We start from the raw sequence: 17,826 nt of genomic DNA on the forward strand, positions 1-17,826 counted from the left end.
CATATGGTAATATGAGCCAGGGATCTGATGACATTTCCAACACTTTTCGGATTTATTCTTGAACATTCTTGCTATTCTTGTCGGGGAAAATGCCACCTGTAAAACATCTTATACAAATTTTCTTTATATGCTACTGACATTGTCATTTTATAATTTTGAGACCACAATTTTTGCCATTTTTCTAAATCAATCCCATATCCAAAGTTCTTCCCCAAACAATCATTGTTTCTTTGACTTGTTCTTCCTCTAATTTAATTTCCAACAAATAACTATATAGTTTTTTAATCACTTTTTCATCAGCACCTGTCAAAATCCCATCTAAATCAGTCAATTTATCATAAAATCCTTCTGTTTTAGAATCTTTAAGATACCTTGAGTGTATTTGCGCATATGAAAACCAATTCATCTTTATATCTTGTTCTTCTAGCTTTTGCATCGTTTTAAGTTCACCCTTTTCATCCAGTATTTCCCCATATCTAACTGTTTGTTCCTTCTTATAAATTATGGGATAGGAAAAAGCTTCAATAGTTGATAACCAAACTGGAATTTTCAAATAACATTGTTTCTTAATTTTCTCCCAATTCAACCATAACGATTCCCGTATATAGTGCCTTCTAAAATAACCCTGCGATTTAGTTCCCTTATACCATAAAAAAGCATGCCAACCCAATAATAAATCATGTCCTTCCAATGCCAGTAATCTAGACTTTCTTAACGTTATCCATTCTTTAACCCACATTAAATTTGCAGCTTGATAATACAACTCCCAATTAGGAAGGCCAAATCCTCCTCTAATTCTAGCATCCTGTAAAAGTTTTAGTTTTATTCTCGCTTTCTTACCGTGCCATATATACTTCAACACCATTTTATTTATTTCATCAAAATAGTCTTTACCAAGCCTAATTGGTATTGTTTGAAACAAATATAAAATTCTGGGTAAAATATTCATTTTAATTGTTGAGATTCTACCTATCAAAGATAATTGTAGATTTTCCCATTTTTTCAAGTCAGATGCTATCTGCTGTTTAAGTTTAATATAATTATTCTCTTTCAGTGTAGTACATCTTGACGTCAAAATTATCCCCAAGTATTTAACTTTATTCGTAACTTGAATTTTCAATAAGTCTGCCAACTCTTCTCTTTGCCTTAATAACATATTTTTGTCAGAATCTTTGTTTTGTCTTTATTTATTTTCAAGCCAGCCATCTCACCATACGTCTCTATCTTTTCCAGTAGTTTTAAAGCTGTCTCTAGAGGATCTTCCAGAATAAAGACCAAATCGTCCGCAAAGGCTTGCAATTTAAATTCCTCCTTTTTAACTTTCATTCCTTTTATATTTGTATCCTCTCTAATATTTCTATTTAATACTTCCAAAGTCAATACAAATAACAAAGGGGACAGTGGACATCCTTGTCTTGTGCCTTTTTTAATATTGATAGAGTCTGTAAATTCTCCATCTATCATCACTTTTGCTGTTTGCTTATAATATATAGCTTCTATTGCTTGAATAAATTTTCTAGCAAAACCCATCTGTTCCAATAATAATAACATAAATCTCCAATTCACGTTATCAAATGCCTTTTGAGCATCTAAAAATATCAAAGCCATTTGCTTTTCAGGGTGTGCCTCATAATATTCCAAAGTGTCCAAAATTACTCTCATGTTGTCTTTAATTTGTCTCTTTGGTAGAAATCCATTCTGATCAGAATGAATAAAATTATTTAAGTATTTTTAAGCCTTTCTGCCAAAATTGAAGCAAAGATTTTATAATCTGCATTCAATAAAGAAATAGGTCTATAATTCTTAATTTGTGATGGGTCAGTCCCTTCTTTTGGAATAAGCGTAATATAAGCTTCTGACCATGTTTTAGGTATTTTCTTATTTATCATAACTTCATTCATAATTTCTAACATTGGGATGCTCAGTGATTCTTGTAATGTTTTATAAAATTCTGCCGGGAAACCATCTGGTCCTGGTGCTTTCCCGTTATTCTGTCTATTAAGTGCTTCAGTTAATTCCATCATTGTTATAGGATTTTCCAACATTTTCCCAGTTTCATCAGATATCTTGGGTAGGTTGGCATTTTGTAAATACTGTTTAATTTTCCCCTCATCAAAATCCTCCTGCTTATATAATTGCGCATAAAAATCTCGAATAATTCTCTTTTTCTCCTTATTACCATGACAGACTAGACCCTGTTCATCCATTAACTGTGGTATTCTCCTTGATTCTTTCTCTTTTCTCAGTTTGTATGCTAACCATCTACCTGGCCTGTTTGCATCCTCAAAATAGTTCTGTTTAGCACTTCTAATTTTTTGCGCCAGTTCTTCTTTCTCTGTTTGATCCATTTTATGTTTAATTATATCCATTTTAAATTTAATATCTTTTTTTCTGTGGCATTCTCTGTAATTCTTTTTCCAATTTTTATAATCATCTTCTAAAGTTTTAATCATTTGCCTCTTTCTAATATTTTTTTCTTTATGTATTCCATTATCAATCCTCTTGCATATGCCTTCATTGTGTCCCAAACATTCTGTATTGAAGTATCTTCTTTTCTGTTTTCATTAAAAAAGAAGGCCAGTTCTTTTCCATCCACTGTATAAAATCTTTTTCCTTTAAAATAGTATTATTTAATGTCCATCTAGATCTTCTTTTTGTCCTTTCCATTTAATTGTCATTGGGTTGTGATCTGCCCATGTACTTGTTTCAATATTTATTTCTTGAATATTAGATAATAATTCTGTTGACGTCCAGATCATATCTATTCTGGACCATGATGAATGTCTATTCGAGTAGAAAGTATATTGTTGAGTTTTAGTATTTCTTTCTCTCCATATATCTTTTAGATTTAATTCCTCTATCATTTCAAAAAGGATTTAGGGAGGATCTTCCTATTTTGTCGTGTTATTTTTGCTGTGTAATCCAATTCATTGTCTACAATTCCATTAAAATCTCCCATTATAAATATATTAGCGTAGTCCAGTTCAATTATTTTCATATGTAACTTTTTATAGAATCTTTTTGTTTATCATTCGGAGCATAGATTGCAACCAAAAGTATCTTTGTATTGTTATCCACTATTTCAACCATTAATACTCTTCCATCTTCATCAGTATAAATCAATTTTGCTGAAATGGTTTCTTTAATATACAATACCACTCCTCTTTTCTTACACTGGGCCAAAGAAGTAAAAATTTTCCCTATTTTTGGTCGCACCAATAATTGTTGATGTTGTTTTTAATGTGTACTTCTTGTAAACAAATTATATCAAATTTTAATTTCTCTATTTTATGAAAAATTTTCCTTTTTTTAGTAGCTGAATTCAGCCCATTTATATTCAAAGAAATCAATTTTTTTTCCTCCATAGTTATGATTTATATTTAGGTCTAACGGCTCTCGTTGATCTTACTTCACGTTGTTCTTTAGTCTCCACTTGTCCACCTACTGCACCTTCTTCTTTTCCCATCTCTATTTGGTCCTCTTGAAATTCAGTTAAGGTAGTCTCTTCTTCTATCTCTGTTTCTCTTCTTTTAAAAATTCCTTATAAAACGATTCTGCTTCATCAATTGAGCCAATTCTGTATCTCTGTTCTTTCCATGTAATCATTAATCCTTCTGGAATCAACCATCTGTAATTCACCTCCTTTTCCAATAATACTTTAGTCAGGAAACGATATTCTCTCCTCATCTCTAATTTTTCTGGGTACTTGTTTTAAAACCCCAATCTCTTTATCTCCATATTTCAATGTCTTCTCTCTTGCCGCATGTAATATCTGCGTTCTGATAGATTTTTTAGTAAATCTAACATGAACTTCTCTTGGTAACTTATTCCTCGATGCATATCTTGTAAAAACTCGGTATATCTCATCTATTCCATCCATCATTTTTTCCTCTGTTATTTCCAAAGCTCCAGCCAAGATTTCTATCATTACTGCAGCAAGATCTTGTCCTTTTTCTTCCTCTATATTTTGAAATCTGAGGTAATATTCTGATCTGTCCATCTCCCACTTCACCATCTCATTCTTGTTTTGTTCAAGCGTTGTCACTCTGTCATCAATATTTCCAATTTTCTCATCTCTTTGATTGTCTTTCTCTTCTAATTTTTGCAATTTCTCATCTCTTTGATTGTCTTTCTCTTCCATTTTTGTAGTTTCTCATCATACTTCGCCATCATCTGTTGGATATTTTCAATTTTTTGTTCAATACTCCCCATCCTTTGTTCAATACTCATTTTAAGTTCTTGAATTCCTTGCATAACCGTCGTTAGATCCGTTTGTCCTTTATCTTGCTTCGCCATTGTTAAAAGTCGTCCTCCAGTTGATGGGGAGGCAGGAGCAGAAGTTGATGCGCCAGAAGGTAGAACTTTCTTACTCATTTGAATAGCTCAGAATCTTCCCACTCTTTTTATCCAGTTGGCAGTGTAACAATTATAATCCAATTAGAGAAAGGAAAAACGTAAAAAAGAAAAATCAGTAAAAAAAAACAAAAAGCCCAAAATTTAAAAAGGAAAAAAAATTCCAAGGAAAAAGAAAAATTGCCACCAGAAAAATTTCTTTCTTCAGGTTCTTCTAGACCTTAATCCTCAGTTGCAATAGTCAAAAGGAGAATAAAACCCAATAATATTAAAAAAATAACAATAATAATAAAAGGAAAAGAAAAGAAAAATTCTTCAGGTTCTTCACACCTTAATCCAATTGCGAAATCTCAAGAAAAAAAAAAACATGGCCACAAAAAAAGAGTATATACATACAAAGATAAAAAAAACAAAAGTCCCCCAAAAAAGAAAAAAAAAGGAAAAAAGAAACAATATTCTGAGGCTTTCCCTTTAGAGAAAAAAAAAATGAAAAATAATAATAATAGTAATAAGCAAAAGTGTACAAATATTACAAAAAACTATAGGGTTAAGGAGGAGGGATAAAAGCTAACAACAAGTAAAGCAAAAATCACACTGCATTTTATTTAAACATCCAAGGCTCTTATTATGGCTTCTCCACAAGTTTCAAAGCCAAGCTTCAAACATTCAGTTGATTGTAGAAATCCCAAAGAGACACCTGTGAAAACATTCTCCAGAGTTCCTCTCTCTATCTTATCAACTCAGTGTCCTTGGGAGAGAGTTTCTCACAGTTCTCTCAACTTCAAGTAAAGTATTTTCAAGCCTCTAGTTGGCAGTGTTGCAGAGTTACAAAGTTTCTCAACTCCACTCCCCCTTCTTCCTCCCAAAAAAAACCAATAGAAAAAGAAAATATGTATATATATATGTGTATATTTAAAAAAGGAAAAAATCACTAAAGGAAGCCTCTATTAAAAATATAAACAGTCAAAAAGGAAAGGTAATTATAGAAAAAACAAAACAAAACCAGTCTGGTTACAATTACTAATCACAATAAAAGTTCGCTAGAAAAAAAAAGTAAAAAGCCAAACCTCATTTTGACATCTTCTAAAAAATCGCCACTAAGTCCATCTTATCAAATTCTGTCAAAAATCTTACAGATTCCTTCTTCTTCTAGGGTGTCCTTATCCCAAATAAAAAAATAAATCTCACCAGCCGATACACTTTCTCTTTCTTTCTTCTCTTCCTTCCGGAGCTGTCCCTGCTTCAGCAGCTTAATGGCTGCCTCTCCGCCGATGGTAAAGGGGCTTCTTCTGGATCCACCAGGGACTTGCGGTGTCCCTGTGATCGACAGAACGCGCCCCTTACTATCACCGTCTCTACGGGACGGTTTAGGTCCGTTGGGACCGACCAGGGCGAAGATATCAGCTGTAACTTCGGAGCCCCGAAATTACAGCTGTAACGCGGCGACGTGGCTCCGCCTTCTCCCTCTCCATTAATTCTTATTACATTCTTGGCAGGACTAGACTTCCTGTCTGGAACTTCTCTGGAGTTTTTATTCCTCCTTTGCTGATACTTTGCTTGTGTGGAGTGACCATTCAAAGTTACAATGGCACTGAAAAAAGTGACTTATGTCCGTTTTTCACACTTACGACTGTTGCAGCATCCCCACAGTCACGAGAGGCCAGGCGAGGAGATGCGTGCCTCGATGTGAGTGATGTTGAGTTGGTCACGCCCAGCCAGTCACATGACCTACCTATATACCAGTAATTCCTTTAGTTTAGATTATCAGCTCCACAAAATATTAAATTCAACAGAAGAATTTAAGTATAAGTAGATCTAAAAATTGGGACAGGTTCTTGGTCACCATAGCAGACATGAAAATTTGACCTACAAATACCATGACTTTGAAACTAAACTTTTAAAACTTTTTGAAGAAGAGCTTGGACAACCATTGGTCTGAAAGGTTACAGGATTTCCTGCCTGAGCAGGGGGGTGGACTAGAGGACCTCCAATGTCCCTTCTAACTCTATTGTTCTGTTAGTCTGTATAATAACCTGGACATAAGCTTTATTTTACTTCCTCAATTTCTGAGGAAGTCAGTATATATATATAACTTTGAATTGTAGATCACATGCCTATTGGAAAATGGGCTGGACAGACTTATAATTATAAGCATGAACTTCAGATGGTAGATTTTTCACACTATCAACTATATCCAGGATGCCAATGAGTCACCCAGAACAGACCCTGAAGCATCTTCCTCAGGCCTGAAACAGCTCTGAAAAGTCATAGCTAAGCTGTAAGCAAACTTGCACCTATCTGTAGTTAAATGATACTAACTTTAGCTTCCAAGGATGATATGCCTGAGCCAATACACAACAACCTTTTACAAAGCATAAGTAAATAATATGCTTTCTCAACTATTTCCCTGACAACAGGGGTGGGATTCAAATTTTTTAACAACCGGTTCTGTGGAGAATGAAAGGATTTATACTCCTTGAAGACAGCTGGTCATTTGTACCTTATTAGCTTTTCTAGTTGGCAACACCACCCATCACATCAACAATTCACAGGACTTCACCAACAAGCTTCGGAAACTAAACTGACTCAGATGACACCATGGTTTCCTATGATGTGACTTCCCTCTTCACCAGTATGCCAATAACTGAGGCTGTCACAGTAGTGAACAAATGAGTGCTACAAGACAGCAGCTTAGGTGACAGAATCAGCTTCTGCCAAGACCACATATGTGTCATGCTAGACCTCTGCCTGACCACTACTTATTTTAAATACAAGGGAGGTTTCTACAGACAAAAACACAGCTGCACCATGGGTTCATCTGTGTCCCCTAATGTGGCCAATGTCTACATGGAAGAGGTAGAAACCAAAGCCCTGTTGTCAGTGGTGGCATGCTACCATTTCAGCCTGGTTTGGCCAAACCGGTAGTAAAAATCACTACTGGTTCTGCCCAACAGGTAATTTTAAAAAGCCTCCGATCAGCTGAGAGGAGGAAAAAGAAGCTGAGAGGATAAAAGACTGAAAAATGAATAGGAGGGTGGGAGGGTCACTCCTAGCTTTTCGTTTCTTCATCCTCTCAGGTGATTGGCTTGTTAGGGGCGCACACGTTAGGGGCATGTGCGCATGCACACACGATCACCCACCGAACCGGTAGTGACTAAGGTAGGATCCCTCTACTGCCTGCCTATTGTGTAAAAGAAATTCAACCAAACAAAGTTGTAGAAAGTTGTAAAAAATAAAACCAATCTGCACAATGGGATTTCTTCTTATATTCTGTTTTTAAAGGTCTTAGGTGTTCTATCAAGACACTAGAATTGTGATGGATAATCAGCTTTTTTGTTTTCCTGCTGCTGCTAGTAACTTCTTAATTTGCTGTTTTGTTACAGTCTTTCAGCAAAAGGTGACTAGGACTCATGCTGGTAATGAGAAGCTGTTGAATGCCGTCCGGAAACTAGGTACAGAATTAAATACTTTTTTCAATTTTGCTGTTTTTTAAAGTAATATGAATACAGCTTAATAGCAATGCAGGATTCATTTCTCTTATTGTGGACAATCAGCATTGTATTAGAACTGCAACTTGACCGAATTCAAAGCCAATATGATTAATGTATATGCTGGATGAGAACTGTGGGAATTTGCAGTCCCGGCACATCTGGAGAGAACCAGGTTGGATAAGAAGGGAATATAGCATGCAACAATTAATAGCACAACTATCTACACAATTGTTCATTATTAATTGGTTTCACCAATGCAAATTATTGCACAGTCCTGGGATATAAATATAGATGAGGCCGGCAGGATAGCCATTTTGAGGTCTGCAGACACAGAACTCTCCAGTCAATCCTTCTAGCTAAAAGTCAAAGTTAGTAACCAGCTGCTACATTTGCTTAGAGGGGATATGGAAGGAATAGCAGACTGGAGGCAAAACAAGTTTATATGCTGGGAATCAGGTGGCATAAAAATTATCATTATGGTTGGTCATACAGTCAACCAGATGTTTAGACTGGATTTGGCATTTTTATTTTCCATATTTTTTGGAGTATGACACACTCCAAAGTATAAGACACACCTAGCTTTTGGGGAGGAAAACAAGAAAAAAATCTGCCTCTGTCTCCTAGCAATTTTCTAGCAAATTGAAACGGCCTGTTTCAGTTTCAGTTTCAGCACAGCTTGCTGTGCACAAGCAGCTGATTGTCAGTTGGATCTGCCTTCCAACGATCAGCTGTTTCAGGCTGCAAGGATTACCATAGCCTAAAGCCGCCTCCACGGACTCCATTTTTGGCATCCGCATTTCGTTTTTGGCCTCTGTTTGCCCCATTTTTGGCCTGTTCTGGGCGGTGGGGATTGGAACGGGCAGAAAATGGGGCACACAGAGGCTGAAAATGGGATGCAGGAGGCCAAAAATGGGATGTGGAGGCCAAAAATGAGGAGTGTGGAGGCGACAATAGGCAATGGCAATCCCTGCAGCCTGAAATAGCTGATCGTTGGGAGGCCGACTAACAATAAGCTGCTGGTGCTAATCAGGCTGTGCTGAAACTGAAACTGAAACAGACTGTTTGCTGTTTGCTGCATGGAGGCAAATTGCTGGGAGGCAGAGGCCAAAAGGTGGAGGCCAGCAGGTGTGCAGGGCTTCGGCAACATCCAGTGTATAAGATGCACAGACATTTCCACCTACTTTTGGGGGTGGAAAAATGCATCTTATACTCCGAAAAATATGGTACCTACCAAGAATCTGTGATAGGCAGGTGTTGTTTAATAATATTAACAATATCATCACAGGATGTAAGCTGTTAGCATCATCATCCTTATCTAGTGGATGACAATTTCAGTGCATACCAACCAAAGAGATTACTAGATGGAAGCAACAAAACCCAGAAAACCTTCTTTACTGGCATTTAGTAGATGTCCAGATGACTTGAAAGTAAAATTGCAATGGTTTTCTCATTGTAAACTTTCAACTTCTTACTGGCTCCTAGCCTAATGTTGGAAAGCGATAGCTTGTAGATTACTCCAAATTCTTAAAATCACCCCCACCTCCTAAAATTTTCCTCTCCTGGCAGAGAGGATATGTACATAATTGATGATACTTCTTCACTATTTTATAAGTGGGTGTAATTGCTTGGGGAAATCCCTGGGATAGGAACCATTCAGGAGTTGATAGTTCCATATATAAAGTAAATTCAAAAATTAATATTCTGCTGGGTTTACTATAGAATCTGTCTGGTTAAAAGGGAAGATAATTGTAACCATTTTGTTCTTTTATATATTATATTAAATATTAATATAATAATATCTGCTAAAAATATCTGCTAAAATTCATCTTCTAATATATCTATTGTATTTCCCTGGATAATCCACCAGTAATAATTTTGAAATTTGGCACTTCTAGAAGGCTTATAGACATTTAGAGTCAGTAGGGTAAGCTCATTTATTATCATAAGTCTCATTATGGGCTGGGGAGACAGTAGTCCATTTTTTTTAGATGCCTCCAGATTCCTCTTTCTGCTAACAAAATAGCCTAAAAGAGTATTCCATAGAATGTGGTTTCCATGTTGTAATAACCCTTGATCTAATTTATTCTGATCTAAGTTACATCCATCTGGCTTTCTGGTTTCTTGCAGACACAATATGTCATGTAATTTTAATAAGTTTAACAAATTCTTATCAACAGTTTGAGCATTCCAACCATGATGGATAAACTATCTGAAATTTCACAGCTTAATTGTGATTTGATATGTGAGGTCTTCTTCCTAATTGTAGAATCAAGAATGCACTTTGTATCTACAATTTAAGCACTGTAGTGTCAGCTTTATTTGACCCATGGAAGCTTATCTCTTACTTGTCCTTTTACTGCCAATAACTTCATGTTTTGAACTGGATTTTACCATTGGATTGGAACACAGAGTGATTTCATCAGAGATCATTAGACTAAGGGCATTGATTGGTTTGTTAAACAACAAAAGATGCCTCTGGTATTGCAGTTAGATCTTAAAATCTAGATCTAAGTGCAGGTGGTTCACAGGCCTTTATCTGTAAGAAAAGAATCTGTATGGCTTGATGTCTCTTGAACAGGGGGGCTATATAAATTATTTTCATACAGAGATATTTAATTCATGGACCATTGCGCTTTAGATAACTATACCCTGGGAATTAGCTTTAGGAGACATTTTCTTCCTCCCTCCAAGGCTCAAGGTTGATATGATGTACTGTAAAGTATCATATACAGATTACATAACATAATTTAGCATTTTTATGTGCTTAAGGGAAGATGGATTGTACATATCATTCTGATTCTATGCACCTCTTCCTTCAGTACCACTGAGCAGCAGGACATGGATATCCCTTAAACAGCAGTCTTCAACCTTGGCAACTTTAAATCTGGCTGGGGAATTCTGGGAGTTGAAGTCAGGCAGGCTTAAAGTTTGGACGCCCTTGCCTTAAACCTCATGCCCTGGATCTAGTCATGTGAAGCACAATGGTCCAAGAGAAGCTCATGGAATGAGACATGGTAATATACATTTTGATGACTCCCAATAAGGATAAAACTGGACATTATTGCCTCCTGGTAGTTAGTATTCCTTTTCCTTTCCATCAGCAAGTGGGATAAATGTCCACATATTTATTTATTTGTCAATAGCTTACATGATAATAAACATAAGTATAAATACAGGAAATAGGTATGAATAATTGGGGACAATAGGACAGGGACGGTAGACATCATTGTGTGCTTATGCAATTACATACCTCTTGGGAAGTGGGTGAAGTCAATAGTGGTTAGTTTGAGGGAAAAGGAGTGTGGGTTTGGGGATGTGACAACAAAGTCAGGTAGTGTGTTCCAGGCATTAACCACTCTGTTGCTGAAGTCATACTTTCTGATTGTGTGCTCTTGTATTGTTGCAGTTGAAGGTGAAAAAAATCATTGATTGGTAGTACATTAAAGCAGATTATTTTATAAACTATGCTTAAGTCAAATATAGTATACTCTTCAGTAAGAGAACCAATAATGCACAATATAGCCCTCTTTTCCAGTTTAAGTTGGTACTTTGGGGAGCATTGACCCAGAATTTTCTGAAGAATGCACAAGCCCTCTACTTTAAAGTACAGATGTAGCCTAGCATTTATTCAAAAGAGTCCTTGCTGAGTATATATAAGAAGCCAATGTAATACTTGGCAAGTCTTAACCACATTATCAGTAAAATGTACTAGATCATGTCCATAGCCAAAATTGTGTCAGAAGAAGAGGAAAACACTTCTTTCAAATTACAACTAAAGACAATTTTAAGCTGTCTCAGCAATGGCCTATGGATGCAGAAAGCATACTTTATGTGCAAAAATGGAAGGATAGCGTATATACTCGAGTATAAGTCGACCCGAATATAAGCCGAGGCACCTAATTTTACACAAAAAACTGGGAAAACTTATTGACTCGAGTATAAGCCGAGGGTGGGAAATGCAGCAGCTACTGGTAAATTTCAAAAATAAAAATAATTAATTTGGGAAGCGATCTCACTATCATGAAAGGTTTAATTGATTCACTAACCCAAAAGAAGAAGATGATGATGACAGCGGGAGGCAGGAGTCACTCTCTTCCCCTCCCTCGGAGGCCCCTGAGTCAGGAGTCACTACCGCCGGCGCGGCCCCAGTCCCGCCGCCTCGGGAAGGAAAGGCAAAGCACTTTTTGCCTTTCCCTTCCCGGCTGGGCTGTTGGGAGTCGCTGCCGCCGGAGGCCGCGACTCCACACCATTTTTTTTCAGAGGGAATCTGACTCGAGTATAAGCCGAGGGGATTTTTTCAGCACAAAAAATGGGCTGAAAAACTAGGCTTATACTCGAGTATATACAGTACTTTGATTCCCATAATGGACAAATGCCTGCAAAAGCTGATGGACTTCACAGAAATTACTAAATTGACTGCTTTGATTAAAGAAAAGAATACCATTAATTTTATTTCTACTTGAAAACTGCTTTTGGATTTTGTGCTTGAGGTGGGGGGAAAATGAAACTTCGATTTTTGCTGACTAGATAGGTTTGTTGTTATAGAAATGGCTAGTATATATGATTATGTAAAAGTAAAAAAGTTGAGATTGTATGTTATTACCTTATTGCACCAAAAGGAGTCGGAAGACAATGCTTTTCTTTTTCTTTTCCCATTTATCCTACAATTTTTCCTGTTCCTCTTTTCCTTTCCTGTTGTCCTATTTTTGTTTTTCTTTATATCGCTGTATTTTACATTAAGGGACATGGTGGCTCAGTGGCTAAGACTCTGAGCTTGTCGATCACAAAGATTAACAGTTCGGAAGTTGGAATCCCTAGCACCACATAACGGAGTGAGCTACCGTTACTTGTCCCAGCTTCTGCCAACCTAGCAGTTCGAAAGCATGTAAAAATACAAGTAGAAAAATAGGGACCACTTTGGTGGGGAGGTAATAGCGTTCTGTGCACCCTTGGCATTTAATCATGCCGGCCACATGACTACAGAGATGTCTTTGGACAGCGCTGGCTCTTCAGCTTTGTAATGGAGATGAGCACTGCCTCCTAGAGCCAGAAACAACTAGCATTACCTTTACCATTTTGTGTGACTCATTTTTGCAACATGAAGACTTACAGACAATATTTTATCTCCCCTATAAGGTTAAATATAATTTGCTTAGAAAAGAAAAAGAACACAGGATTATCTTTGGAAATGTGTGACAGACTTATTATTTGATTGCTGCAGGATATTAGCACGATAGTGCTGCATTTTCTGCCTTTATTTTCTGAACCAAGCTGCCCACCCTTAATGGAATGTGTCAGAACTTCCTGTCTTGTGTTTCATAATTAGCTAATGGCATTGTACTATCTCTTAACAGGAACTCCAATGATTATTAAATTTAATGAGAGTGAATTAATCAAGGAAATGACCATGAAACTGAATGGTAGATGTAGAATTCTCTCTCTCTCCCTCTCTCTCTCTCCCTCTCTCTCTTTCCCTCTTCCTCTCCCTTTCCCCCTCTCTCCTTCCCCCCTCTCTCCTCTCTGCCTCTCCCTCACTTTCTCTCTCTTTCACTTACACACACACACACACACCCACACACCAACTAGATATTATATTTTTACAATTCAGTGTGCAATATGTAGTATGAACAAGTTCATTTATCAACACAATTAAATATATAATATTAAAATATATTCTAATATCTCAACTAGATGTTGAGCATGGGACAAATTTGTGTATGTACAAAGTGAAGGTAGTTTGCTGTTGATCAGTGAATAATGAGGCATATGGCTAAATATTCTATTGACTAGTAATTTTGAAGAAGATGGATAAAATAATTTGCCTCTGAGAAATAGGGCTTACTGGACAATATCCAGTAGATTCCAGAGCCATCTGGAGACTCCAAACATCTGTTTTTATAGTCCTTAGTGAAACGGCTGAAAATGAGCAGTGCAATTTCCCATCATGTTAATTAGAAAACATTGAAAATTATAACATCGCCCTTACAGCATTGTGAAAGTGATTAGGAAACATACATAGGCACATTCACACACAAACACACAAGCAAAAACAAAAAACAAAAACAAAACCCAGGGATAAAAATTCTGACTCATTCACAAAAGTCCTCCTCTTTTGCTCTCCAAATATTATATGGGGCTTGTAGACACCCAAATGTGGCCCATCCCAGGTGTTCAGAAATAGCAATTCTGTGTTGAGATGGGTTGTGTCTCACTTCCTTACCAAGAAATCCAAGGATGCTTATGATAATTTTTTCCTCATCATTTGCACTCGCTTTCTGCAGACAGAAGTTATGAGGACAAGGTCACATACACCATTGTCAAGCCCAATATCCCACCAAGGCAGGAAGAATGCATCTTGTTCCAACAGCGACTGAAAAAGGGAAACAGTTCCATGGATGAAATGCAGAAACTGGAGCCCTGGCAGATTCATACAAATAGACCGGAAACCACTCATCAGGTAAATTATTCATATATTTTGCCCATATTTATACTGAACATTTGAGGATAATATTTGGACCACTGCCAATAAATGGGATTTGTATTCCCATGAGTGTCAAATATGAAATCCTCCTTCTGGAATAATTATTGCTATAAAATATTATACTGGGTTATTAAAATGCTCAGAGGAAGCCCAGCAAAAAGTATTTTGGCTGGCAGCAGTGTTCATCAAATTTGTAGGGAAGAAAATAGGGTGAAAGAAAATGCAAACAAATCATAAGGAGAGGACTTCCATGTGAGCAGTAGCCCCACTGGAAGAAGTTCCCTCCTGTTATTGTCCTTTTGAATTTTATTGATCTTTGGGTAGACAGAAAGGCTATAAGCTACTGGACAGCTGTCCAAACAATGGAAGATTGGCATTCAAAAATAAGCTTTAACCATATTGTCACTAAATAAGTGCAATAAAACTACTCTAGTCTCTTTTGAAAGCACTTCTAAAAAAATTATCTGCCAGCAACTGAAGGAGAAGTGATAGGGGAAAAAATGCAAAATGTGCAGTGTGCACCATATTAATTTGAAGTACCGCATCTATATTACTTTATGGCACTAGTACCTTGCCAATATTTCATTCTCCAAACCCTTGAAAAGGATTAAAATCCAATCAAATCATCCAAAGTTCTTAATATTTTTGATGAGTTTATAGACACACACAAACACAGTATTTCCCCAAAAATAAGACAGTGTCATATTAATTTTTGCTCCAAAAGAAACATTAGGGCTTATTTTCCAGTTAGGTCTTATTTTCAGGGAAATACAGGTCTAAATGTGTCCGTCTGGTTGACAAACTTAACGGTGGTTTATTTTTTGGATAGGGCTTATATTATGAGCATCCTGAAAAATCATCCTAAAGCTTATTTCCAGTTAAATCTTATTTTCAGGGAAACAGGGTGTTTATATTTATATATATAAATAGAAACAGAGTGTGTGCATGTGTGTGTGTTTGTGTGTGTATACTCTGTTTCTTTAAAGTGTTTAGAGTTATTGGCAGGCTGAAATAAGGTTGGGAAAATAAGGAAGAAATATTTTGCCATAGGTCTAGTTTGCTTTCTGGGAATCATGAAGTAAATTATAGTTCAACAGAACTGATTAAAACAGAAAATATCAAGGCTGATCTTTCTAAAATAATTATTTTTGCCCTTGAGGAGTGGGAAGTGGTAGTGATAAGGTTTCATTTTTTTCCCCTTGGGCAATTTTTCTACAATTCATTTGGTAGCAAATAGTGAACTGAATGAAGAAAAAAAATCTTTTTAAAAGGATTTCCTTTGCTATAACTCTTATGAGTGGGCTATTAAAAATCTTGATTGTTTGAATAATCAACTGTTCTTAATGATTTTTTGTTGCTCTTGTTTCTTATAAAAAAATACACCAACTCAGAGATTCTATTCTCAGAAAATACCAGAGGTGAAAAAGATGCATGGTAAATTACATTTTACAAGTATTGAAACTATGTTATGAAAGTGGCTTGAGCTATATTAGTAAAGTCCATGGAAAAACTTTCTCTAGATTTTTCCAGAATGTTGTAGGCAACTGCCAAATTTTGCCTGCTTATTATCATTCTAGGTGATGGAGTATTTCAAGGATCAACTCAATACACATGGAGAAACTGGACTGTAATTTCCTTTACAGTAAGGATTATCAAACTGTGGTCAATCAAGTCCTTCAATCAGTTGGGGAAAATTGTTAAGAAAATAGATGAACTTTGATAGCACTGGTGTCTTGATTTATGTATAAGAATTTATATGGACAGGTTTTTGTTTATTCTGACAAGTATTCATTGTGACAACAGTTGCAGGAACCTAGAAAACATCCTGGCAGACTTCTATAGGGGCTATTTCCCAATAAACAGGGAAGAGAAATTATTTGGACTTGATTTTTTTTCATAGCTATGTAACCAATTCTTTTTGTATTATTTATTTAGTGTGAGGTGATGTTACAATTAGCCAAGAGACTACAGTGTTAGTACAATGTAGTGGCTGCTGATTCCTTTTGTATCTTATTGGCACATTGGAATGTAATCCTGTAACAAAATCCAAATGAACAAGGAAATGTATCTGTTAAGAAAGAAAACCACAAAATTTTTATATTAGAGGAATATTTGAGTAAAAAAATATTCTATAGGGAAAAATTGGTGACAATATGCATCTTACAAAATGTTTCTGTTATGCATAATAAAATTTGAACATTTTATACTAACCCTTTCTGTCCAAATTACCAAAGATAAACTCAGATTACCAATCAAGAAAAGATCACTCAAATCAAATCAAAGGAAATCATTATTGCAATAATAGATCAGCATAAGTAGGGTAAAAACCATAAAGAATCTAAGAGAATTCTTGTGGGTTTACAGGAGCATAAAAGTTTAGTATATGGAAGACCAGCAAGTTTTAGAGTATTGTATGTGGTAAACTAAATACTCATTAAATCTAATTTATCGCACAAGTTGTCATTTAATTAATTTTGATTGCTGCTGAACATTGTATGTTGTAGCAGCATTGGTATCTGAAAGCAGCAGGGTAGTGTATATACACATGCATACATAAGTAGACACACACACACACACACAAATTCATGCCTATCTGTTGGATTTTTTTTTCATTCGTGACCAACAGAATCACTTTTATTCACAATTAAGATGATAAGTCATATTACAGATAGTCCTTCACTTACAAACACAATTAGGACCCAACTTCCACATGCTGGTTGCCAAGCCCCTGAATCCCAATCATGTGACCACAGAGACACTGTGATTGTTGTATGTGCAAGAACCATTTATAAGTCAAATGTCTATGGAGATTCTCAATCATCCAGGTCATGGTTGTCCCAAATGTGCATGTATACATCACTTTTTTCAGTACTGTTGTAACTTTGAATGGTTTTTAAATAAATAGTCATGAATCAAAAACTACCTGTAGTTTGAGCCTATTTTACTTTAGGGCATGCAGAACACTTGATTAGAAAGACAAAACCAGAGGTGATATTCAGCAGGTTCTGACCAGTTCTAGAGAACCGGTAGCGGAAATTTTGAGTAGTTCAGAGAACCGGCAAATACCACCTCTGACTGGAGATTTTACAGTATCCTTCCCCTGCCACGCCCACTAAACCATGCCCACAAAACCGGTAGTAAAAAAATTTGAATCCCACCACTGGGCAAAACATATATTCAATGTGGATGGTTTAGGGAGTCACTTTCTCCCATTAAGCAATCAGGGAATTCTGAAGTTCTGCAAATTCTCAGAAATTCTCAGGATTGGGAGAAGGGGGCTTATCCAAAATTAACAAAACTAGCTTTTATTTTTCCTATTATTTAAAATGTGTTTTATCTTTTTACAAATGAGAGTTTCTCTAACAAAAGCACCTGGAAGGCATCGCCTCAGAGTACTCTTCCAGAGGCTATTGTTAAACAGTAAAATGGTGCTTATCTCATGGAAGCACTGCCTATAGTATCTAACTGATGTGTTTCTTTAAAAATTGAGAGAAAATATAT

The 17,826-nt window shown here is 36.2% G+C and overlaps 1 protein-coding gene across 2 annotated transcripts in view; it reads left to right on the forward strand.

Annotated features, from left to right (window-relative positions):
- BANK1 (B cell scaffold protein with ankyrin repeats 1) overlaps positions 1–17,244 on the forward strand; it is a 183,051-nt gene extending 165,807 nt beyond the window's left edge. For both annotated transcript variants that reach the window (XM_087962904.1, XM_026672701.2), the window contains 3 exons: positions 7,737–7,805; positions 14,126–14,301; positions 15,903–17,244. In XM_087962904.1, the coding sequence (XP_087819030.1) occupies positions 7,737–7,805; positions 14,126–14,301; positions 15,903–15,956 (299 nt within the window). In that variant the 3' untranslated portion in view covers positions 15,957–17,244. The remainder of the gene's footprint in view (positions 1–7,736; positions 7,806–14,125; positions 14,302–15,902) is intronic.
- The last annotated feature ends 582 nt before the right edge of the window (positions 17,245–17,826 follow it).

This window comes from Notechis scutatus, chromosome 4 (genome assembly GCF_049901735.1).
Source record: "Notechis scutatus isolate UNSWTSFEM ecotype Mainland chromosome 4, rNotScu1.2, whole genome shotgun sequence".
Lineage (NCBI taxonomy): Eukaryota > Metazoa > Chordata > Lepidosauria > Squamata > Elapidae > Notechis > Notechis scutatus.